General features: G+C 46.7%; 1 protein-coding gene across 1 annotated transcript in view; it reads right to left on the reverse strand.

The window, feature by feature from the left end:
• The window catches only part of PLPP3 (phospholipid phosphatase 3), an 82,074-nt gene that overhangs the window by 18,053 nt on the left and 42,651 nt on the right, over positions 1-21,370 (reverse strand). The window contains exons 3-4 of the mRNA XM_060022705.1: positions 8,584-8,864; positions 8,196-8,253 (exon numbers count right to left, since the gene is read on the reverse strand). Coding sequence (XP_059878688.1) covers positions 8,196-8,253; positions 8,584-8,864 — 339 coding nt within the window. The remainder of the gene's footprint in view (positions 1-8,195; positions 8,254-8,583; positions 8,865-21,370) is intronic.

A 21,370-nucleotide genomic window follows, 5' to 3' on the forward strand; every position in this document is an offset into this window, starting at 1 on the left:
GTTCAGGGAAGAAGGACTAGGCCATATGTAGTGTGACCACCATGGTCTGGCCTTCCTCCAGCCAGTCTTGGCCATGGACAGGGGCGGGGTGGGCAACGGAAAGGGCACAGGTTTTCACCAGAAAAACCTCATTGGGGAATTCCGTGGTGGTCCAATGGTTAGGACTCCATGCTTTCACTGCTGAGGGTGTGGGTTGGATCCCTGGTCAGGGAACTAAGATCCCTCAAGCGGCGGGGTGCAGCACCCCCCCCCCAAAAAAGAAAAACCTCATTGAGCCTGTTTTCGCCCATGTGAAATAATGTAACAACCACTGTTTCACAGGCTGTAGCACAGATTGGTGGTAAGTGCCTGGCACCACGTACTGCTCAAAAAACAGATGCTTTTATTCTCTAACCATGGTTTTTTTCCTCTGAATTTGGACCTAATAACCTCAAGGTTTTCTCATTTCCCTCAATTTAAAAATCTGCAGGTCCTCAAAAAATGACTTTTCAAAATCCTCCATCTCTCCCTGCCCCCTCCATGTAGACTTTAGGTCACGGGCCCTGGAGATCAGGGCGGGACAGAGGAAGGGTGGGTTTCCCAACCTGAACGAGGCACACATCTCCCCTTCCACTGACTCAGATACTGAAGGCTGGAGCTTAATATAAGAAAAAAGCAAATACATGAGAGGAACTTGAGGAGGGAGGAAGAGACTTGTCATCAGAATAGCTTCAGAAAGGGAGTGCTCAGGAATAAGAAAGAAGTGAGGGGCCATCTTGGGGGAAAGAATCCCTTCGGGAAGCTGTCAGGCATGGAATGAGTGGGCAGATGGAAGCTCGCGCCCCCAAATCCATCAGTAACTGACACATTTATTGAGAAATGTCTCAAGATCTCAGGGTGGATCCTGGTGTCTGTAGCAGGGGCACAGCAGTAGCAAAGTGAATTTTGGGGTGAGACAGCCTTGATTCCAGTCCCAGCTCTACCACTCACTAACTTCCCTAAGCCTCAGTCTCTTTCTCTGTGAAACCGGCAGGACATCATCTTCCTCTTAGGGTTGCCAGGGTCAAATGACACATCACAGGACCCTGCCTGGCATGAGACAGGGACTCAAGTCACTCTTTATAGAAATCGATGTCACCCTTTCTCTTTGATAGATGAGATTGACTCAATGACTTTGCTGATTTCACCAAAACAAGCGAATTACTAAAGAAAGCGATTGCACAATGACCTTTCACCCAAGGACTACTTTCGATTTGAAAAGTCAGCTGAGGGCAACAGGCTTTGAGGTTGACCAAAGGATCTGATAACACCCTCTGCCCTACCCCAATCTAAGTGCTGAACGGATTGGATTTTGCCAGTTGAAAGCCCAGTTCACAAGAGCCGCTCACTCCAGGCCAGAGGCTCGGGCCTCCCCAGAATCAGTGAGTACATTCTGGAACACCCTGCTCCCTTGGAAACCTGACCTGGGGATACTATGTAGGTCAGGAGGCTCCATTCATTCCCACTCCACAGGGGGCAGGTAACCCTTACTCAGGAGAGGGAGTCAAACCTTGTGGCCCCAAGGATGTAATGCCCTGTCCTAGACCAAACAGCAAGGAGCCTCTCCCAGAATCAAAGCTCGGGCAGGGGCTTCAGCGAAGTCCCAGGCACCCTGAAACGGGTGGTTAAGAAAGGGGTGAGCGCAGCTGGACAAAACCAGAAAGCCTAAATCAGCTTGACCTCTCCTGGGCATCTGCAGCCCTGAGGTCCTGTCCTCTCTGTCTTTAATTCCCCACCTGTGTGAAGGCCTCTGTGTTCAGAGAATCCACTTCCTGTGCGTCAGTGCGATGCCACAGAAAGTGCCTGACTTGCAAACAGAGCAACTGGATTTGAATCTTTTCTCTGCTACACACCAGCTGTCTGACCCTGGACAAGGCACTCTGCTTCTCTGGATTTCTGCTTTCCCATATGTCACATAAGGAGATTTGTTCACTTAAAAAAAAATGCTGTGAGCATCTATTCTGTTCAAAGCTGTGAAAGACACAGACATGCATAAAACAAGTTCCTTCACAAAAAAAAGAATATAATCTTTCAGTCCCTTTCTGGGACTAAGATTTTTCTTCCAGTTGCTAAAATAAAACTGCTGATTGTAGATATGGAGTTTACAATAGAAAGGTGTATGTCTGTCCCCCCCCCCCCCCCCCGCCCCCCGATGTATATGAAAGTCCTCGGCACACAGAACTCACTCCAGAAGTGGAGCTCTCTTCTTCCTGGTCTGAGCTTCAAAACTGGGATCCTGTGGAATTCTAACAAAACCTCCTTAGAAAGATCTGGCTGAGTTCAAGCCAGCTTGGGGCTGAACCAGCAAGTCAGACTGGGGTGAGTCTCACTGGTTCTTGCTAAGTCATTTGTGTTTCATTACACAATTTGCATACTGGTGAAACAGGTCTGTACTGTCCTCTGGCTTCATTTCCATTGCTCTTGGGAGCTCTCTGCTAAGAGTGAGAAGGAGGCTTTTGTCCTTCCTCTGTCCCTGCCCTCTTTCTTCCTGGAAGTCTGTCCAGATCGCTGACACCCACGGGAGAAACTTTCTCCCTTCTCCCATCTCCTCCATGGCTCAGGTTCACGTGCCTGGTGACTCTACGTGGTGCAGAACTGGGAAGTTATTCAACTACGTTCAGGACAAAGAGGAGTTTTTAGTTGACTTTTCTCCTCCTTTAGAAGGGAATCGGATCTTGTTTTCTGCCACTATCAGGGGGAGAAAAAGAAACTACTGGTTTGCTGAGCTCTTCGACACCGAGTGAAGTGCTTTAAATTATATCCCCTGCAATTGTTACAACCATCCTGGTAGGCAGAAACCATTGTGCCCATTTTACAGATGAAGAGAGCAAGGCCAAGAGAGGCCATGTCACCTGCTCAAGGTAACAATGGGCCATGATTTCCACTGAGTAAGATTTGCCTCTTTTAAGTCCATGCTCTAACCACAGAACCACCTGGCTTCCTTAGGGAATTAGTGCTTTGCATGTCAAGTATTGGTCTTTTGTATTGGACTTCTGTCTCTGGAGAAGCAATCTGAGGGGACTATACAGGCGTCATGGACTAAAGGACAACCCGAATGGGACATATGGACTTCAGGCTCCTCTAATTCACCTGTCACACACTTTTATAGCACGCATGTCTCAAACACAGGTGTACAGCTTTTGTAAGAGTTAGAATAGAAGAGTCTCTGACCTGATCTTAAGCTCAGGAGAGCCTGTAAACTGACTCAGAGCAGAGTTAATAACAGTCCTTTCCTCTGGGCTCCAATCCCTCAGTCCACCACTATCAGAGAACTTAGCCAACTGCTTTGCAACTATTTAAATATTTTTCAGGCTTTCCTCACAAAATGTGAGCTCTTTTGGTGTCCCCAGCTGCTCACACAAGGTCTGGCACAGAACAGGTACTCAGAAACTGCTGGATGGATGGATGGATGGATGGACGGATGAGGCAGGCAGGAAGAAGAGGAAAAACATCTGGTGCTGTGGTTTATCCCCCCTTGGAAACAACCACCTTGTTCCCGGAAGGGGTTTCACCAGACACTCCCAGGATCTGTGGGCATGTGTCGTGGGCATACCAGACCCCACTGCTCCAGGATTCTAAACATGTTGAACAAAAGCTCAATGACTAACAACCAGAGGCCAGAGAACATGGCTATCAGAGCACAGCCACCTCCCTGGTACCCAACAAAGCCCCTGACACATCCACAGTATTCACGGGCACCACAGTGAAGAGTCCAAAGGCAAACAGTTCAGCAAAGAGGCAGCAAAGGCCTTCCCTACATCACACAGGCCCTCTGTGATCTATCAAGTCAGTGATGAGGAGATGAACAAAGTTCTGATTGGAATGGGAAAGGAGCACGGCCTGGGAGTGTCAAAAGACGCGGGATTCATCCATCCATCCATCCATCCATCCATCCATCCATCATCCATCCATCCATCCGTTCATTCGTTCATCATTCATTGCATACTTAAGTATCAGACACTGGGAAGTGAGAAACAGCAGTGAATCAAGAGACCAAAAACCTCTCCTTCATGAAGCTTATAATTTATCTGGTGGAGATACACAAAGAGTATGTCAGATGGTGAGAAATTGGGGGAAAAAATAAGGCTGCAAAGGGAGTTAGGGAGTATAGGAGGGGGCTTCCAGGAAAGGCTTCTCTGACAAAGTGTCCTGAGGAAGGGGAGGGGCAAGGCGCAGATTCCCAGGAGAGGAGCTCAGCAGGCCGAGAAAGGCCTCACTCGAACTTGCTGCTGCCTGGTCTGAGCTGCAGAAGGAGGAGCTGGGGCTGACGACCCCCAGGTCTTCTCAGCTCTCACTGCACCCTCCACGCCCTGCTTCCTACCAGCCATCAAAGCCCCACTCAACTGAACACCTGCAGATCCCGCATCACCATCCTCCTTTCCACCCGTGCACCTGGCAGTCCTTCCAACCCTCCCACCATCCCGTGACTACCTAAGAGAAGCCTTCCCCAGCTTCTGCTCCCCACTCCAGCTTAGCCAGGGTGCCACAATTCTGAGCTTCCATAATAACCTATACACCCCGGGCCCTCCTGTAGCATGGACAAGACTATCGTCACTGTCCACCTGTTCCTCTAGACTGAACTCCCCAAGGGCCATGCCCATGCCTTGCCCATCGCTATATCCCCACCCCTGGCATGGGGCTTGGTGCATAATAGCCACTCACTAAATACATGCTGAATGATGAATGTTGAAAGCATAGGTGAGTTCCTTGAGGGCAGGGCCCAGGTCTGATTCATCTAGCAGCCCCAGAAGGCAGCAGCCTGCCTGGTACAACAGAGGTAACTCCAGGTGTGCTATGTGAATTGGTGCCTGGCTCCTGTGTTGCCACTTTATCCAGACAGCCAGGCCATCCTCAATCCCTGACCATGGAGGCGTGGGGCCAATCCAGATGTGGTCCTCTGGAGTTTAGACCAGGGCTCAAGGGTAGGAAGCACCGCTTATGTTTATATAGGCTGCGGGATTTCTCTGATTAGAATTTGCATTAATCTCTGACAGGCCTTAACCTCATCCTTAAGCTTCCATTCCCAGAGATAATTTGGTGTTTGGAGCATGGTTTTTCCAAGCTATCCATTTTACAAATCAAAACCTAATATGGAGCGCCCCCCAAAGCCACGGGAGGCTCTAGACGGTGGCTGGCACTGAAAGGCCTGGCGAAGGGATGGCTGGCGCTTCTGGTCCGCCACTCTCTGAACTCCATGGGAATCTGGGCAAAACTGTCTCTGAGTGCCTCCCATCTTCTCTTTCAGCACGTGGTCCCAACTGCTTTTAAATAGAACCACAGAGATTGAGAATCAGAAGACACCTTCTAATTCCACTCTTACATTTGACGGATGGGGAAAGCAGGGCCTAGAGAAGAAAAGTGGCAACAACTCTGCAAAAACAGACACAATTGTCTCCCCTTGACAGATGAGTATACTGAGGTTCGAAAACCTAAGTAATCAACTCCCAGTTCCACAGCTAGTAATTGGCATGGCCAGAGTCACCCAGGTCTGTCCAACTCTAAAGGCAAACACTGTCAATGCCATGCCCAGCCGGTTCAAACGGGCTTCTTCCCAAGGCTCCAGAGAAGCTGTGGATCACAGGCTGCCTTCATAAAAGCCCACGGGGCTCTGTGGGAGGCCGAGTGCAGCTCCGGCACTTCCTGCAGCCCAATATAAAAGCCCTGTGGGAGGAGTCTAGGGGCTTCTCTGATGGACTGCAGGATTTCCCACTTCCCCAGACAGGAGGCAACGGTGTTCTTCAAAATTCCTTTAGAAAGCTTTGCAAATTGGACTTTCAAAGAGTTGAGATTTCTGTGTAATATCACATAAAAAGGAGCCCTGGTGAAGGGCACTGTCCTCCTTACTTCTTAGCCCTTACCTGCAGAGGTTGTTTTAAGACAAGATAATCTTAGAGCTAAAAGGAGAGCCCTGTGTTTGTACGTTGTATATGTGGGTGTCTGCAAGTTGTGAATGTGTGTATGTTTGCAAGAGCTCTGAAGAGTGTGCGGTGTGTGCATGGGGGAGTGTGTGTAAAAATATGCTTCAGAGATGAAGGATTAAGGAGGCTGTCTTCTTTCTTCTTCTTTCGTCCTTCCCTCCCTCCCTCCCTTCCTTCCTTCCTGGAATATAAAGGCACTATAATTTTTTCCTCCCTCAAAGATGCAAATAAACATTCAATCACAATCTACTCCTCACCCATCACCCCCACAGACAGCTCTTGCTATAATCATAGCTTCCAGGAGGTGATGGGTGCTGGGGGTAGGGGGGCATCTCACCCATTAAAGCAGATCTGAAGAAAGGCAGGTCACCTTCAAGCGACATTGAAATTAGGGTTGGAGCTTATATTCTGTAAGTTTATCCTGCAGAGGTTTGTTTGGCCTTATTTTTTGTCGTGCAGCACAATGAAAAGAACACACAACGATGCTGGGGTCATGAGGACCAGGCTTCAGCTACCTGTTAGATTCAGGTTTGTTTGTTTGTTTGAAACTGAAAACAGTGTAATCAAAACACATCTCACGGACTTCCCTGGTGGCGCAGTGGTTGAGAGTCCGCCTGCCGATGCAGGGGCCACGGGTTCGTGCCCCGGTCTGGGAAGATCCCACATGCCGCGGAGCAGCTGGGCCCGTGAGCCATGGCCGCTGAGCCTGCGCGTCCGGAGCCTGTGCTCCGCAACGGGAGAGGCCACAACAGTGAGAGGCCCACATACCACCAAAAAAAAAAAAAAACAAAAAAACCCCCACATCTCACCGGGTTATTGAGAGAATCGAAAGGTATAGCTTGAGTGCGACACAGTGCCTGGCACCTAGAAGGTACCAGAAACCTGCCAGCACTTTTACTTTACAAAACACTGAATTATATTCTGTAAAATTGCTTCCAGCCCTGGGTAAAATATAAATGGAACAGGAAACAAAATATTGCTGCTAAATTGTCCTTCCTAAGAGCAAAGCAAAAACTAAAACAACAACAACAAAAAATGAAGAATGGTGGGAAGTGCTCTCCATGAATTTTTAAAATCCACATTTAATGTTTTTAGAGGTCGGGGCCTACCTCTTAGCTCTGTATCCTAGGTAACAGGAAGCCTGGAGGCCTCCAGACTTGGAAAGGATTGGGGGAAAAAACAAAACAAAACAAAAAAAACCTCTCTGCTGTTTTTCCAACTCCTAATTATGCTTTTCAAATAAGTTGAAATCAAAATGTTCTTTTTCCAAACAGCTTATGCTCCTCTGAGCTACATCTGACCTTTCAGCGCGTTCTCGCTCTGAACTCCATCAAAGCAGCCAAAAGCAGGAAGTGCTTTGGCACACGGACCTCATTCAAGGGGAAAGGAATGGCAGTGGGACCATATTTAATTGACAAAGAGAAACAGACCAGCGGCTGTCTGTCTGTGTGGCAGCTGGAGGGGAGCAAGGCGCTTCACCTGCACCATCTCGGCATCTCCAGGAAGCATGGAATGGCGAGGCCAACAGGGGACCTCAGACCATGGCTCTACCACTACCTGAAGGTCCTCCAACACACTACTGATCCTCTCTGGGCCTTGGTCTCTGGATCTGAGCAGTGGGGCCAAGGATTCCCTCCTTCACTGTGCTATTATGAGGTCACGTGTGCTCAGGGATGCAGAAGGATTCTGTAAAATTCAAAATCACTCTGTAGTCACACAATGATTTTTAAAGCCCTTCCATCAGTAGAGGGTGGGGGAGGAATGGCACGGAGAACATTACGAGGAATTCGAGCACAAGGCATGGATTTGAGCGACAGTTCTGGTGTCTGCATAAACTTTGGCAGTTTGCTTTAATTCTCTAAGACTTACTGAGTAATCCTTTCCCACAGTAGAGATAATATTACTTATAACATAAGGCTTCTGAAAGGATCAACTGAGTTCATGGATTTTCAGAAAACGGTGCTTATTACCATAAAATGTTATACAAGTGTCTTTATCACTTAATCATTCCAAAATGGGTGCTCAATCCTTATCAAGCAGCCATGGTAAATATTATTTTTATTTGAAACATGGGAAAAGTCTGGAAAGTGAAACAACTTCTGCTAAGTCAGTGGCAGAGCTCAGAATAGAAGCTAATTCTTCTATCTAACCTCTTTTTCAAAGATTTCTCAGTGAAGTCTGTCCCTAACGATTCTGATGGCTCTTTGCACAGACAGGATTGAAGCTGGGGCTGGACTCCACTGGAATCAAAGTACTTACCACCAAATACAGCATGGTGTACATGGAGAAGGAGGCGTGGCCAGAGAAGAAGGACCTCCTGTAAGAGCAAGAGAGGGCAGTGTAAGGGCTGTATTCATATCCCCGGTACATGTCCGTGCATCTTCCCTCCCTAGACAGTGACCCCAAAAGCAGCACACTGCCTTGTTCATTTTTGCATCCTTGGCAGCGGATTGCCCGGAACCTAGCGGGCACTCATGAATGTGTGAATAAACGAAACAAAGAAAGAAAGAATGAACGAATGGACTCTGCTTTATTCACCCATCTAAACCGGGGCCCAGCTCTGAACTTGGTACCCTACTAAGTAGGTGCTCACTGAACTGCCTACAGCAAAGGCATGGACACAGTGCCACGGGAGATGGGGTCTCACCTGGCTTCCTGGACTTTGCTGTCGTCGCCTCTGCATTTGTAGTTTTGAATGTAGCCCTCGGAGCAGTTGATTTGACTGAAATCAGGGTTGCAGACGCTCAAGAAGTGAGGACGCAGGCGCCCTATGGAGACTTTGGCAATGTCTGTGAAGGACTGGCTGATGGCGCAGCCAAAGAGGAAGCAGCCCACCTGCTTATAGAGGGCTGCCACATAGGGATTCTGAATCGTGGACCGGGACTTCTCCTTCAGGTAATAGATGCGGTAGAACTCCCCTGTGATGATCTGAAAGACAATGGGTGGGGGGTTAGGCAGTATCAAGACCCAGCAACAAAAGTGAGGCTGTAAAGGATATTTACTGACCTAAGAGATATTCAGTACATAACTCCAAGTTATAATCTAGAACATCCCAATTCTCTATTTAAGAAGTATACAGACATAAATAGGCACAGGAGAAAAGATTAATGTGCTAACACAGTCATTTTTTCCTTTTTTTAAAAAGTTCTACACGGCCATATAGTACTTTTGTAACAAGAAAAATATGCAGTCGAATATATTTATATGTAAATATATAATATATAAAAATACATAATATATAAAAATATATTATACACACACACGCATATATTTTAAAACAAAGAGAGAGACAAATAATGACTTAGCTATTGAAGAATCAAGATCATGGTCTGAGGGCCTAAGCACATTTCCGGATTCTGGGATTTGGGGTAAAGGATCACCAACAATGATGTAACTTTACACCGGGCCTCGATCCGTGCCGTGTCGAGCCACGGCCGAGGTTTCTGTGGGAAAGGGCGAATGCCCCCAGACCCAGTCCTGGGTTTGAATCCAGGCTCTGCCACCTACCTGGCGTCCTTCTGAAATAACTTAAATCTCTGCAGTTACTGCCGGAAAGGTGGTAACATGGATGGGAAATGCCCTGTTGGGTCATAGAAAGTGATTCTTTCATCTTACTCTTTAGAAGTAGCGCATGATGGAAAGAACACTGGCCTACAAACCAAGAAACTTTATACAAGGCACTTCAGATCATGCCCTTCCTCCATCCCACAGTGCCCACTCCTTCATGCTTAGGGGCGATATCACTACTTAAAAGAGAAAAAAAAAAGGGCCACCAACCATTGATTATCTATTGCATACCAGTATTTATTTTTTATACACTTTATTTTATGAACTCCTCAGGACCACCAGGAGGTGGACTGAGGCTGGGGGAGGGAAAGCACCTTAACCAAAACTGTCGGGTTTTACATTAAGAACGGGGGGTGGGCAGCTGACTCAAAACGCCTCTGCTGCCTACACAGCCGAGGACCTATTCTGCGCTGGTGATGCACCACCACACAGCCTGCTGCCCTTGTCTTAACTCCACGGCACAGCCCTGGCCACTTCCTGGATGCAACCAGAGTCCAGGGACAGCGATGTTCAACTCACCACTCACCACAAAGTCCCTTTCACACTTCCTCACGGGGAAGGCTGATGAGCCACACTTGCCCTTTCAGGGAACAGAGAGCATGTTCACAACCACAGGGGAAGCAATAGACTGACACATCCGGGCAGTCCTTCTCAAAGTGTCCCGTCATTCTTTTACAGCTGGGGAAGGCGTCGAGGCTAGGGATCTGATCCAAGTCCAGGGCTCCCAAGTCTGGGGGGAGGATGGCCATGAAATTCCAGCTGGGCCCAGGGGCGCGGCGAGCAGGTGCAGTCGTGACAACAGCTACCAGCACGCTAACGTTTATACAGTGATTCTGTGTTCATAAATACTTGATATTTCTAAGTGCTACCCTTTGGTTTCCTAGATCATATTGAGTTTCCTAGATCATATGACTCTATATTAGAGAGAGCTGATCAAAGGCCAGTCTGGTCTGGCATCCTGGCTTAGCCACTCCCTGGGAGAACAGGACGATCCGATGAATGAACAAATGAATGAAAGGGAGCAGGATGGTGGTCCTCACAGTTGTTTTATTGCAAAATTGGAAATGTCATCTAAACATTACTAAGAGTCCTTTGACAACATGCTGCAGAGATTAAAATCTGAGAAGCCTAGCCGGTCATAAATGAAAGGCTCCATTATATATGGAAGAAACTGAGGTCCAAATTAACTCACATCTAAAGATTAGACCCAGGTGTTCTAACCCTCCACCCAGCATTCTTTCCTACCATTCATGGTCTAATTCCCCTTTTGAACCTGTTTATACTTTTACCCTATGTAACCTTACAGGCTAACACATTCCAGATGTTTGTTACCACCATCATGTTCTCTCTTTCTTATTCTTCTTTATTTATAAATCATGCCCACGTGACATTAGACCTGGGGGGGGGAAAGCACTAAACTAGGAGTCAAGAGGCCAGGGCTCGAGTCCCTACTCACTGAGTGACTTGGGATAAGTTAGCTTCTCCATTTGCAAAACGAGGGCACTAGACTCCGTGATTCATTCCTTCATAACGGCAAAGACATTTATTCCCAGCTCTCCTGTGCCACCGCCACCAGTAGCCTCCCAACCAAACAAAGGTAATAATTAGTAGCAGAGGAACGGTACTTCCTCGGAGATGACACCACAGGCAAGGAGCAGAACCAAAGCCCCATGAATGATCCCTGCCCTTGGATTGCTCCCGAGTTCCTTGAGCCATCCACTGCCACAGATTAAGAAACTGTTTCTAAATCGGCATGGCCTGAGCGTGATTTCCTATCTGATGCTGAAAAAGAACATGTGGGTTCCCACTGCACATCAGCATCTCTTACATCATTTTATTGATGAATCTCAGGGGAGTCGCCTCTCTGCGTCAGCCGTCTTAGGGAGAAAGGGTTTGATTACACCTCAAGGACTGTTTTCAGCTCTAACATCCCTTCATTCTAAAACTGCAGTTTTCAGTGCCACAGTCTCACAAATAGCAAGCTGCTAATTAAAATGCTTCCTCCTCTCGTGGGAAGATGAAAAAGAGAATGTGTGATGGCCCCTCAAATTCCCAATAACAACCCTAATAATACTAGCAATCTTCTATGTTTCTTTAGCAACTTACAGTTTCATTTAATCTGCAACCTGTGAAGACAATATACCCAGTTTACAGGTGGGAATACTAAGGCACTGAGAAATAATGACTTATCTGAAGGATGTGAGGCTAGTAAGCTTACAGTGTTAAGAGCAGAGCCCAGGTATTCTGACTCTCAAGTTGAAAGACACACAGAAGAAATACATCGAGATCATTTTATTATTTCTATTGTTATTAAAAACAATTTCCACTGTAGAATGGCAACTGCGTGTTTTCGAGGACAGGACCAGGCTGAAGCCATTTAGCAGACACATGACTCCAGGACCACATGGCTTCTGGGGCAGCCCTGACAGATCCTGGAGTTAATGAGCAACAAATTATGTATTTTCTCCATCCCCTTGTACAGAAGGGTCGGGGAGTCGACAACACAGCCATAAATCATCATTATGAACCAGCCGGGTTTGGCTTCTTGTAATCCTAACCCTTAAAAGACCATTTAATGAAATTCGGGCTGCCCAAATACCTCGCTTCTGCAGAAGAGGCGAGGGCTTAAATTGTTCTCCAACACGTTACACACGTAACTCTGGAGTTCCAGATTTACTGCTTTCGGACTTTATTCATTACTCACAATGTTTTTATTCCCGGGTAATAAAATAAGCTCTTCCCTCCCCCTCCCTCTCCCCCCTGCAAAGGCTCTGTCCCCACTCGGGCCCATACTCCTGCCCCTGGAGCCCTCATTTCTGCTTCAGTCAGCAAGGTTATGATATGTAAATTTCACGGCTGAGAAAAATGCCTTCAATGTGGATCCCTTTCTGAAACAGCAAGCAACAGATTCTGGGGGTGATGGCAGGCTGCCAGCGAGCAGAGAAGAATTCTCCCCTACCTGCCTTTTAAAGCACTTGGCACGGAATCTGGAAACTAATAAAGTGGGAAAGCATTGCAATTAAGCTACGAGTGGAGAGAAAGGGATCAGTCAATCAGTCCTTGCCGGAGAATGGCCGCAGTCTGGAGGGAGGGAGTCTCCAACTCTCAGACAGCTCCTCTTCCTGTCTTTTCTGGTGTACAAGAGCTCAACTGGCCACATATTCACAAATATTGAACTGTTCCGGAGGGGAAATTTGGAGATACATTAGGAGAGACATTTTGGAAAGAAGAGAGCACATGGTGGTGAAAGAAGCACTGACTGTGGAGCCAGAAAAACCTTGGTCTGAATTCCATCTCTTACCTTGGACCTAGATAAGTGACTTCACCTCTCTGGGCTTAGGTCTCCTTGTCTATGAAATAAGAGTAATATCTTGCCATGTACACACTACTATAGTTAAAATAGATAGCCAACAAGGACCTACTGTATAGCACAGGGAACTCTGCTCAATATTCTGTAATAACCTAAATGTGAAAAGAATTTGAAAAAGAATAGATACATGTATATGAATAACTGAATCACTTTGCTGTACACCTAAAACTAACACAACATTGCTAATCAACTGTGCTCCAATGTAAAATAAATTTTTTTTTAAAAAGCTCCAAAAAACAAAATAAAAAGAGTAATCTCTACCTGACAGGATTGCCAGGGGATTCAAGAAGGTGGTATATCAGGGGCTTCCCTGGTGGCACAGTGGTTGAGAGTCCGCCTGACGATGCAGGGGACACAGGTTCATGCCCCGGTCCGGGAAGATCCCACATGCCGCGGAGCGGCTGGGCCCGTGAGCCATGGCCACTGAGTCTGCGCGTCCGGAGCCTGTGCTCCGCAACGGGAGAGGCCACAGAAGTGAGAGGCTCGTGTACCGCAAAAAAAAAAAAAAAAAAAAAAAAAAAAGAAGGTGGTATATCAGATGCCTAGCACCTAGCAGAAGAGCCATGCAAACATTGTTTTTTTTTCTGCCCTTGGAAAAAAGAGAAACAAAAAATTAACACAGGCATACCTCATTTTATTGTGCTTTGCAGATATTGTGAGGTCTTTTTTGTTGTTTGTTTTGTTGTTTCTTTTTTTTACAAACTGAAGGTTTGTGGCAGCCCTGCGTTAAGCAAGTCTATCGGCACCATTTTTCCAACAGCATTTGCTCAATTCATGTCTCTGTGTATTACGTTTTGGTGATACTCGTAATATTTCCAGTTTTTTCATTATTTCATAATTATTTCATTATTATTTTATTTGTCATTGTGATCTGTGTTCAGCGGTCTTTACTGTTACCACTGCAAAAAGCTTATGATTCCCGCAAGCCTCAGATGATTGTCAGCATTTTTTTAGCAATAAAGTGCTTTTTAATTCAGGCATATACATTGATTTTTAGAGATACTACGAATGCACACTTAATAGACTATGGTTTAGTGTAAACATAACTTTTACATGCACTGGGGAAACAAAATTTCGTGTGACTCGCTTCGTTGCAATACTCACTTTATTGCGATGATCTGCAACTGAACCTGCAATATCTGTAGGAAATGCCTGTACTTTTATACAAGTACATCTTTTCCAAGACAGTTCTAAGAGCCCCTTGGAAAGGAACATTCCACACTAAAGAATGTGGAAGTACCACCCCTCCAGGGTAGAACCAGAAAATATGGGTATGGAGATGTTGGTTTTGACCATTTTATCTAGGATGCCTTTTTCAGGGGAACAAAGCAGAAGGGAAGTCTAAATCCCAGGCAGCGAGGGCTGTTTACAACAGTCCCCTTTCCCAAGAAAAGACTTTTGCACACAGTGTCCCAACAATCCGTCTTTCAGAGCCTGAGAACTCATCTTCTTCCCCTGCTGAGTTCGAAGGACAAACTTCCCTATATTCTGATCTGCTTGAATGATAACATCTGCACAGCCTGTTATGGCTCACAAAACATTTCCCTATCCACTGTTATCTGCTTCTGACAACACCCTATGGATTACTAAATTATTATCCATACTTGGTGAGTATGACGAAGGCCAGAGAGGCCATTGAATCACCCTCAGGTACAAGGCAATGGGCAGTGGCAGGGCTGTCGCTGCAGCCTGGGCCTCCCGTGTTCTGTCCAATGGCGTCAAGCTAGCTTTCTCTTAGAAGCCCTAGCAGGTGGTGGCAGGATGGATGTCTCCAGGGAGACAGATGTTCCTTGAGCACCTGGGAAGGTCATGTAACCCTGTCAGGCATGTGCACATCTAGATCCCTGCCAGCCACAGAGCACCAAGCTCCCCCTTCACATCTCAGCTCTGTGGATTAATGAACTTCTCTCAGCCCAGAAGAGATTCATTCATTCAACAAACATTAAATGATGGAGAATAATGGAGAATCCTTTTCTTCACATTATTTCTCAGTCCCAAGGGAAAGGAAAAATGTAACGTATCTGGGTCCTGCTTCTAAGGTTGGAGATACATGTAGCTGTGTTTTCTTTGAGCTGAATGCTCCATCTACTACAAAAAAAATGCAGTATCTTTCGTGACGAGAAATAACTGATGAGAAATTTAATATCCCATTCTTCTCCCACTAGGTTGTCTTCAACCTCTTGGCAGAAGATCAGTGCCTGACAGATCGGGAAAGGCAACGGGAACCTAAATCTGTCCAAGGCCACCAGTGGAGATTCTGGGCTTTATGGGTAGGTCAAAACTCCAATATCTAGAATAATGGGCAGCAAAGAAGCCAGAGAGAGGTCACCATAGAAGCTATGAATGGTTGAAATCAGTAGTGGCTGCCCTAAGCCCACAAGCTTTACAAGGAAGGCAGTTTGAAGCGTGAAGCATCATATTTTCCAAAGTCAGGGACTCACAGCCATGTGTCTCCTAGATGACCAGCTCTGCCTATCCATGCAAGAGTCTCCCGACTGTTCTCTCTGTAACATCACCTATTGCCTACCTCTCGTTCCTTTTGACCTTGAATTTCCTAACGAGCTTAATATCACCACTGTGCTTTTCTTCCTATTTCTCAAACACCTTTCTTCTTCCAGTGGCTCCACTTTTGGGTTCTACCAGATAAAGGTAGGTCTTCCTAGGATTGTTCTTTTCACTGTGATCTCAGCTGCTCCAATAGCTTCAATGATTACCCCTGTGAAGATGACCTTCAAAAGGGCACCTTTCTCTCTCTAGTTTCAGCTTACCATTTACCCCTATCAGTCTTGTTCCAATCTTCCGCCAAATCATCCAACTGGTTAGTTATCAAACCGATGTTATCAGCATGTCAACCTGACCAAGTCACACTCATTGCAACTTCTGCCCCAAACCTCACTTCTCTTCCCTTCATTTCTACTCAAGATGCCACCAAACATAGAACTGCAAAGACAGGAAATCTTAGACCCCTCCGTCTCCTTTACCCCACTGTCATCAAATTCTGTTCATCTCACGTTTGCAAGGTGTCTCACATCCATTCTTGTCTCTCTCTTCCCCTTGTATTACCACCACTGTGGTTCAGGCCTCATCCTTAACCTTGGTTGGAAAATTGACCCAGTAGGCTGAAAATACTTTCATCAATCTCTAGGCAATTAACTGGAGTAAAAACTCCTCAGCACTCAAGGAGTTTCACAGTCTTGCAGTTATCTCTTCCTACTTTATCTTTGTCTACTCCCTTACACTCTAGTTCTCCAGCCAAACGGGTCTGGCTCGACTACTCTTGAAAACACCCTATTGTTTCAGTCATGGTGAAGCCATCCCCTCTGCCTGGAGTATCAGGATCTCTGATGAAAGTCTCGCCTCTGCTTCAAAGTAGAGCTCAAGTGCCGACTAGTGCACTGGGTTAGAGTTTGGGCTCTTTGACTCAGGAGTCTTGGACAACTGAGCTCTAGGACTCTCAGCCCTCTTATGTGTACAAAGGGGGATGATATGATGACAGTACCAAGAGCTCAAGGGTTGTTGTGATATTAAATGGGACAAGTGCTCCACGAAGGATGATGATGATGACGACGATGAAGCCTTCACCAATGAAAACAACCTTCAGTGATCTTCCTCTCAACTCCCATAGCACTTTATTTACACCTTAGACCATCTATAGCATTTGGCCTGTTTTGTCCTTGAAGCTCTCACCTCTCTGGGGCCCACCACCCTGCACAGCCCTGACTCTCCTCTAGCTCTCAGACCAATTCTTTAGTCTCCTTGAGGATCTAATGCTACAGTCAGTCTTGTACTTGCCCTGCTTCCCCTTTATACCATAAGCTCCAAGGACAGTATCTATGTTTTGTCTATCAGCTTCTAGGCCAAGAGGAAGCCTACAAGCTGCCTGCTTGTTCTAAGGAAGGTCTCACCCAGAGATTCTGCACAAACCACTTGCTACAAAACACCATCCCACACTGTCAACCTCGGGCAGCCATCTGCCCGGTGCTCCAGATGTTTCGTCTTCCTCTATACATTGAGCTCTCTACACCAGGAACTAAAGATTTTCTAGCTCACTAAATAAAGAGCACTCTGCATAGCCCCTAGCACTGAGGGGGTCTTCAAGGTCAGTTCACGTGCAGGCTCTGAAGCCAGACAGACCTGGGTTTTCATTCCTGCTCCCCATTCATTAAGCAGAGTAACCTCACACTAGCCACATCCCCCTTGTAAGCCTCAGGACCTTCCCTCATTTGTAAAATGGGGTAAATAATACCTACCCCCTGTAGCTGTTGAAGAGGACTTAAGATAAGGCATATTAGTTTCGGGCCCACTAGATAGTTCATCAATGGTATCCGATCCTCTACCCCATCCCCTAACACTAACTCACGCAAACAGATTTCCCAGACCCCTAAGCATTATCACTTTAAGTGGAGAATATCACCACCTTCATATTCGACACATATTCCAAATAAACTTGAACGCTTAAGAGTGACAGTAACTAAGGAAGAATTTCTGCAGAGTATGGGGCGTGGAGGGGAAAGGGAGAAACCTAAATCCTAACCTCCATGCCTGTGTTTGTTACATCGCAAATAGGGCCCCTTCCCCCACCTCACCCCCAGGGGTAAGAAGGTCTCAGAAAAACTCTGTAGCTGTCTGATCCGGGATGACACAGTTGAAGGATTAACAGGGCCACTCTCTGTTGGTGGTCTTGATAATTGCACAGATGTAGTGGATTGTAAACTGAGGAACTGGGTCTCCCACCAAGGCACCACTGGGCCAGCTCGACTTCATGTTTTTCAGAGTTGAAGACTCGACTAACCTTTAATGAGGAAGCAATCTTGGGGAACCTTGTTTTCTTGGCAGTGCTCTCTCAGATAAAGGGAGATGGGGGGGTGGGGAGGAAGTAATGAAGTCCAGATGTGGGCAAACTGAAGCCTGATCCTGAATAAACAAGTCTCGGAGCTATAAGCTCTTCTTCTTGTCTCTCCAGCTAGAAATGTGCATGTGGTAGAGAGCAGGCCCCCACGTGCATCAGGGACCACAGGGAAGATTTTAGGGAGATAAACAGGACACTTGTCCCTGCTTCCTAGGTCCTCTGACATCTTTTGGCCTAATGCTTGTGAGTTTCTGCCCAAAATGCATGACCTCCTCTGTGATTTTCACAAACATGTATATTGAGCACCCAAGTCTGTGCCTTGCACTAGCAATACAAAATCAAATCAGACCGGTCCCTACCGTGATGCAGCTAGCAGGATAATGAGGAAACAGACAATCAAACAGACGTGACAGTTCAGCACAGTGACTGCAACGATAGCGGTGGGCCCGGGGACCTCTGGGACCTTTGGAAGGTGGGGGGAGGAGGCAGCCAAGGGATGCTTCCTGGAGAAGAGATGATATTTGCTTGGTGTTTATTTAGTACTTACCATGTGCAGGAGGAAAAGACCTGATCTCTGCCTTGCAGGAACCTGTTATCTAGCTGGGAGACAAGATGTGGACACATTACAAGGCGATGTGTATTGAAGGTGCTATTCGTCTGCTTGAGATGGGGCAGCTTCTGGAAGTTTAGCGACAAGAGACAACACACAGATTGTTGCGCTGAGGTTCAACACTGCATCCCCAGCACCTGCCACGCCCTGGGGGCTTGACAAGTAATTGTGGAAGGGGAGGCAGCCTTTAGAAGGTAGCAGTGGTGTCATTGTTTTTCTTAAAAGCCTTGCCTTAGGATCCAGAGGACTACTGGTCTGGCCCTGCCACTCCTTAGTTATGGGAAAGTCACTTCCTATCTTGACTCCCAGTTGCCTTAGCTGTACCAATCTACCCCCTAGAATCACTACCAAGTACAAGTAAAAGAATAAGCGTACGAAGGCGGCTTTGTATGCACGGTACAAAGGCTACGGTAGACACTACAGAAAAGAAAAGGCTGATTCTCACTGATGACACACATACTGTCACTTGATTTGACTCCCAGAACTAGCCTATGGCGTTGGTGAACCATTGTCACCAATTTACAGTAAAGGAAGGTATAGCTCTTTTCCAAAGGGGTCCATGGATTGCTCGAAGTTGACGGACAAGTCACAGAATGGATAAGCTCAGAAGTCAGGCCGTGAACCTCAATCAGATGATGACCAAGCCCAAGCTTTTTCTCTAGTTAGGAATATCATGACAGAGGTCAAAATCAATGGGATCTGAGGAAAAGGAGTGTTTTTACGGCCAGAGGGAGAAGGGGATTCACTTGTGATCCATCATGCTTCAACTCCTAGATATTAAGAATCTTCATTAAACCCCTTTCAGGGTCTGACCGAGGCAAGCACTGAGCTCATGTTTATTTAAAAAGAATACTAAGCATTTTTCCATATTAAGATCTTTGCCCATAATTCCCTTCACAGCGCGGTACAAGGCAAATCGAGAGAAGGCTAGATAGGAAATGATATGTACTGCTTTCGCTCCTGATCTCACTGCTGTAGAGTCATTAAACCCTTACAAGGCAGGGATAGGAACCACTGCCTTGTGGATTTAGAAGGAATTCCTATTATGCTATAATTCCAGAATCTGCGATACATCTGAAAAACAGGTCAAAATGACTAGATTTTTCCACATCTCCTGCCATAGAAAGGTGTCTGCTTTCTCTATAACTTCTGATTCGTGCATCTCTCAACCACACTCTAAACCCCGCTGGCATGCGATTCCTTTGTTGTGGGGACTCCTCAGACTGGAACAAGGGCATCCTAATCAGTAAAGGCTTCTCGTGTTGTTTTAAACAAATCTGACATTCGGTGGGAGGAGACCGGGGCAGCAAGTAGCAGGATGATTAGATTTCCAGCTCTGGGTACCCCCTCCACCCTCCCTGACTGTCATTCACGCCCTCTGATCAGAAGCAGATTCTGGCCGGGGCCAGCCAGGCTCTCTGGCCGGTCACAGTGGGAGAGAGGGGTTGCTATCGTTGTTGAATTCAAGTCGTATAGCTTTTCCAGAATTGAGAATATATATGAATGGGAATTAGTCACTTTCCCTCTGAGGTCTTTGCTTTTCCTTTTTCCCCTGAGTGCTCCGGTCCTTAATGGCAGGTGAGCAGGCAAGCAGACCTCATTAGGAGCCCACCTGTCACACATGCCTCCAGCTGAAACGCAGGGGCAGCTGGATCAGGAGGTAAAAGTTTTCTTGCAAAGAGCACTGGAACGAGAGTCAAGAGACCCAGTTTCTGACGAATAAACTACAAGGAAAGAGCGGGAGATGTGACGAGTGCAAAGGCTGGAAGTCATTTCCTGATTCTACTTATACCGGGTATGAGGTCTTGGCTAAGTCACTTCACAACTTTTTGACTGTTTACTCATTTACAATAAAAATAGTGAACATTTACCTACTATACTGCTTGTGTCGGGCCCTAAGTTACTTTCCATACTTTAGCTTATTTATTTCTGAAAACCTTCATAAGTAGACATATAATGTCCATTTCACAGATGAGCCCACTGAAGCGCAGTGAGGTTCATTAATTTGCTACACGTTCCATAGCAGAGGAGCTCAGGGATAAACCAGCGCTTATGACTTTAACCCCATGAGAAACCGAGACACCAGAAAACCTCGTGTCAGGGTGGCGGGGTTTCTACGAGGGCAAAAGGCTTGAACACGGTCTCAGGTTTCCATGGCACAAGAGTAGCCCCTGACAAAGGACACCGATTATTACCGCATTTGCTTGGCTGGCCTTTTTCAGAACCAGACGGAAGCCCGACCAAACCTATTTTGCTAACCCTGTGTGGGAGAAGGAAACATCACTGCCGCCCTTCCTATATAACGAAGGCCACAGCACATGACCATTTCCAGGAAACCTGGGAGGTCAGGGAGCATTTTAATTAAAACATCCACGTGACATGAGGAGAGAGGCCAGCCACAACTAAGCTCTTCAAAGCAGATTTTTCTTAGAAACACTAGCATCTCGTGAGGAAGAAGGGGCTCTTGGCAAACAGCAGGGAAAGAGCTGCTGACCAGGAATTTTGCTTGAGGAAGGAAGGATGGAAGAGACACGTGGACCTCAAAGAAGCCACTTGAGCACGCTGGGTCCACCCAGCCCACTGCAGCCGAGCATGTGCCCACGGAAGGGACGGCATTTGATTCCCACAGCAATCCCCAGGAGTGAAGTCAAAGAACACTCTCATTTTACAGACGAGGAAAACGAGGCCTAGAAGAACCAGGGATTCACCTAATTCACGTAGCCAGAGGGGCCCAAGGCCTCTGAGGAGTGTCTCTCTCCAGGGCGCCACGTCTAGGAGCAGCCCACGAGGCAAGCCACTGATAATCGCACGTAAAGAGTACGAAGATCACAGAACATCCCTGTCACTGTGCTATTCTTATCTCAAGCCTCCCGGGTTAGAGTCGGCTTCTAAAAGCATTCAATTAACTGAGCCTCCGAGTGTCAAAAAACACCTGTTCAAACCTTAGCACAAGATACTGTATTAAGTATTCAAACGCTTTTTCCAGGCAAAGCCATGCTTCCTAGAGAACTCAACCCCACACTGTTAATTTGGAGCAA

This window comes from Delphinus delphis, chromosome 1 (genome assembly GCF_949987515.2).
Source record: "Delphinus delphis chromosome 1, mDelDel1.2, whole genome shotgun sequence".
NCBI lineage: Eukaryota > Metazoa > Chordata > Mammalia > Artiodactyla > Delphinidae > Delphinus > Delphinus delphis.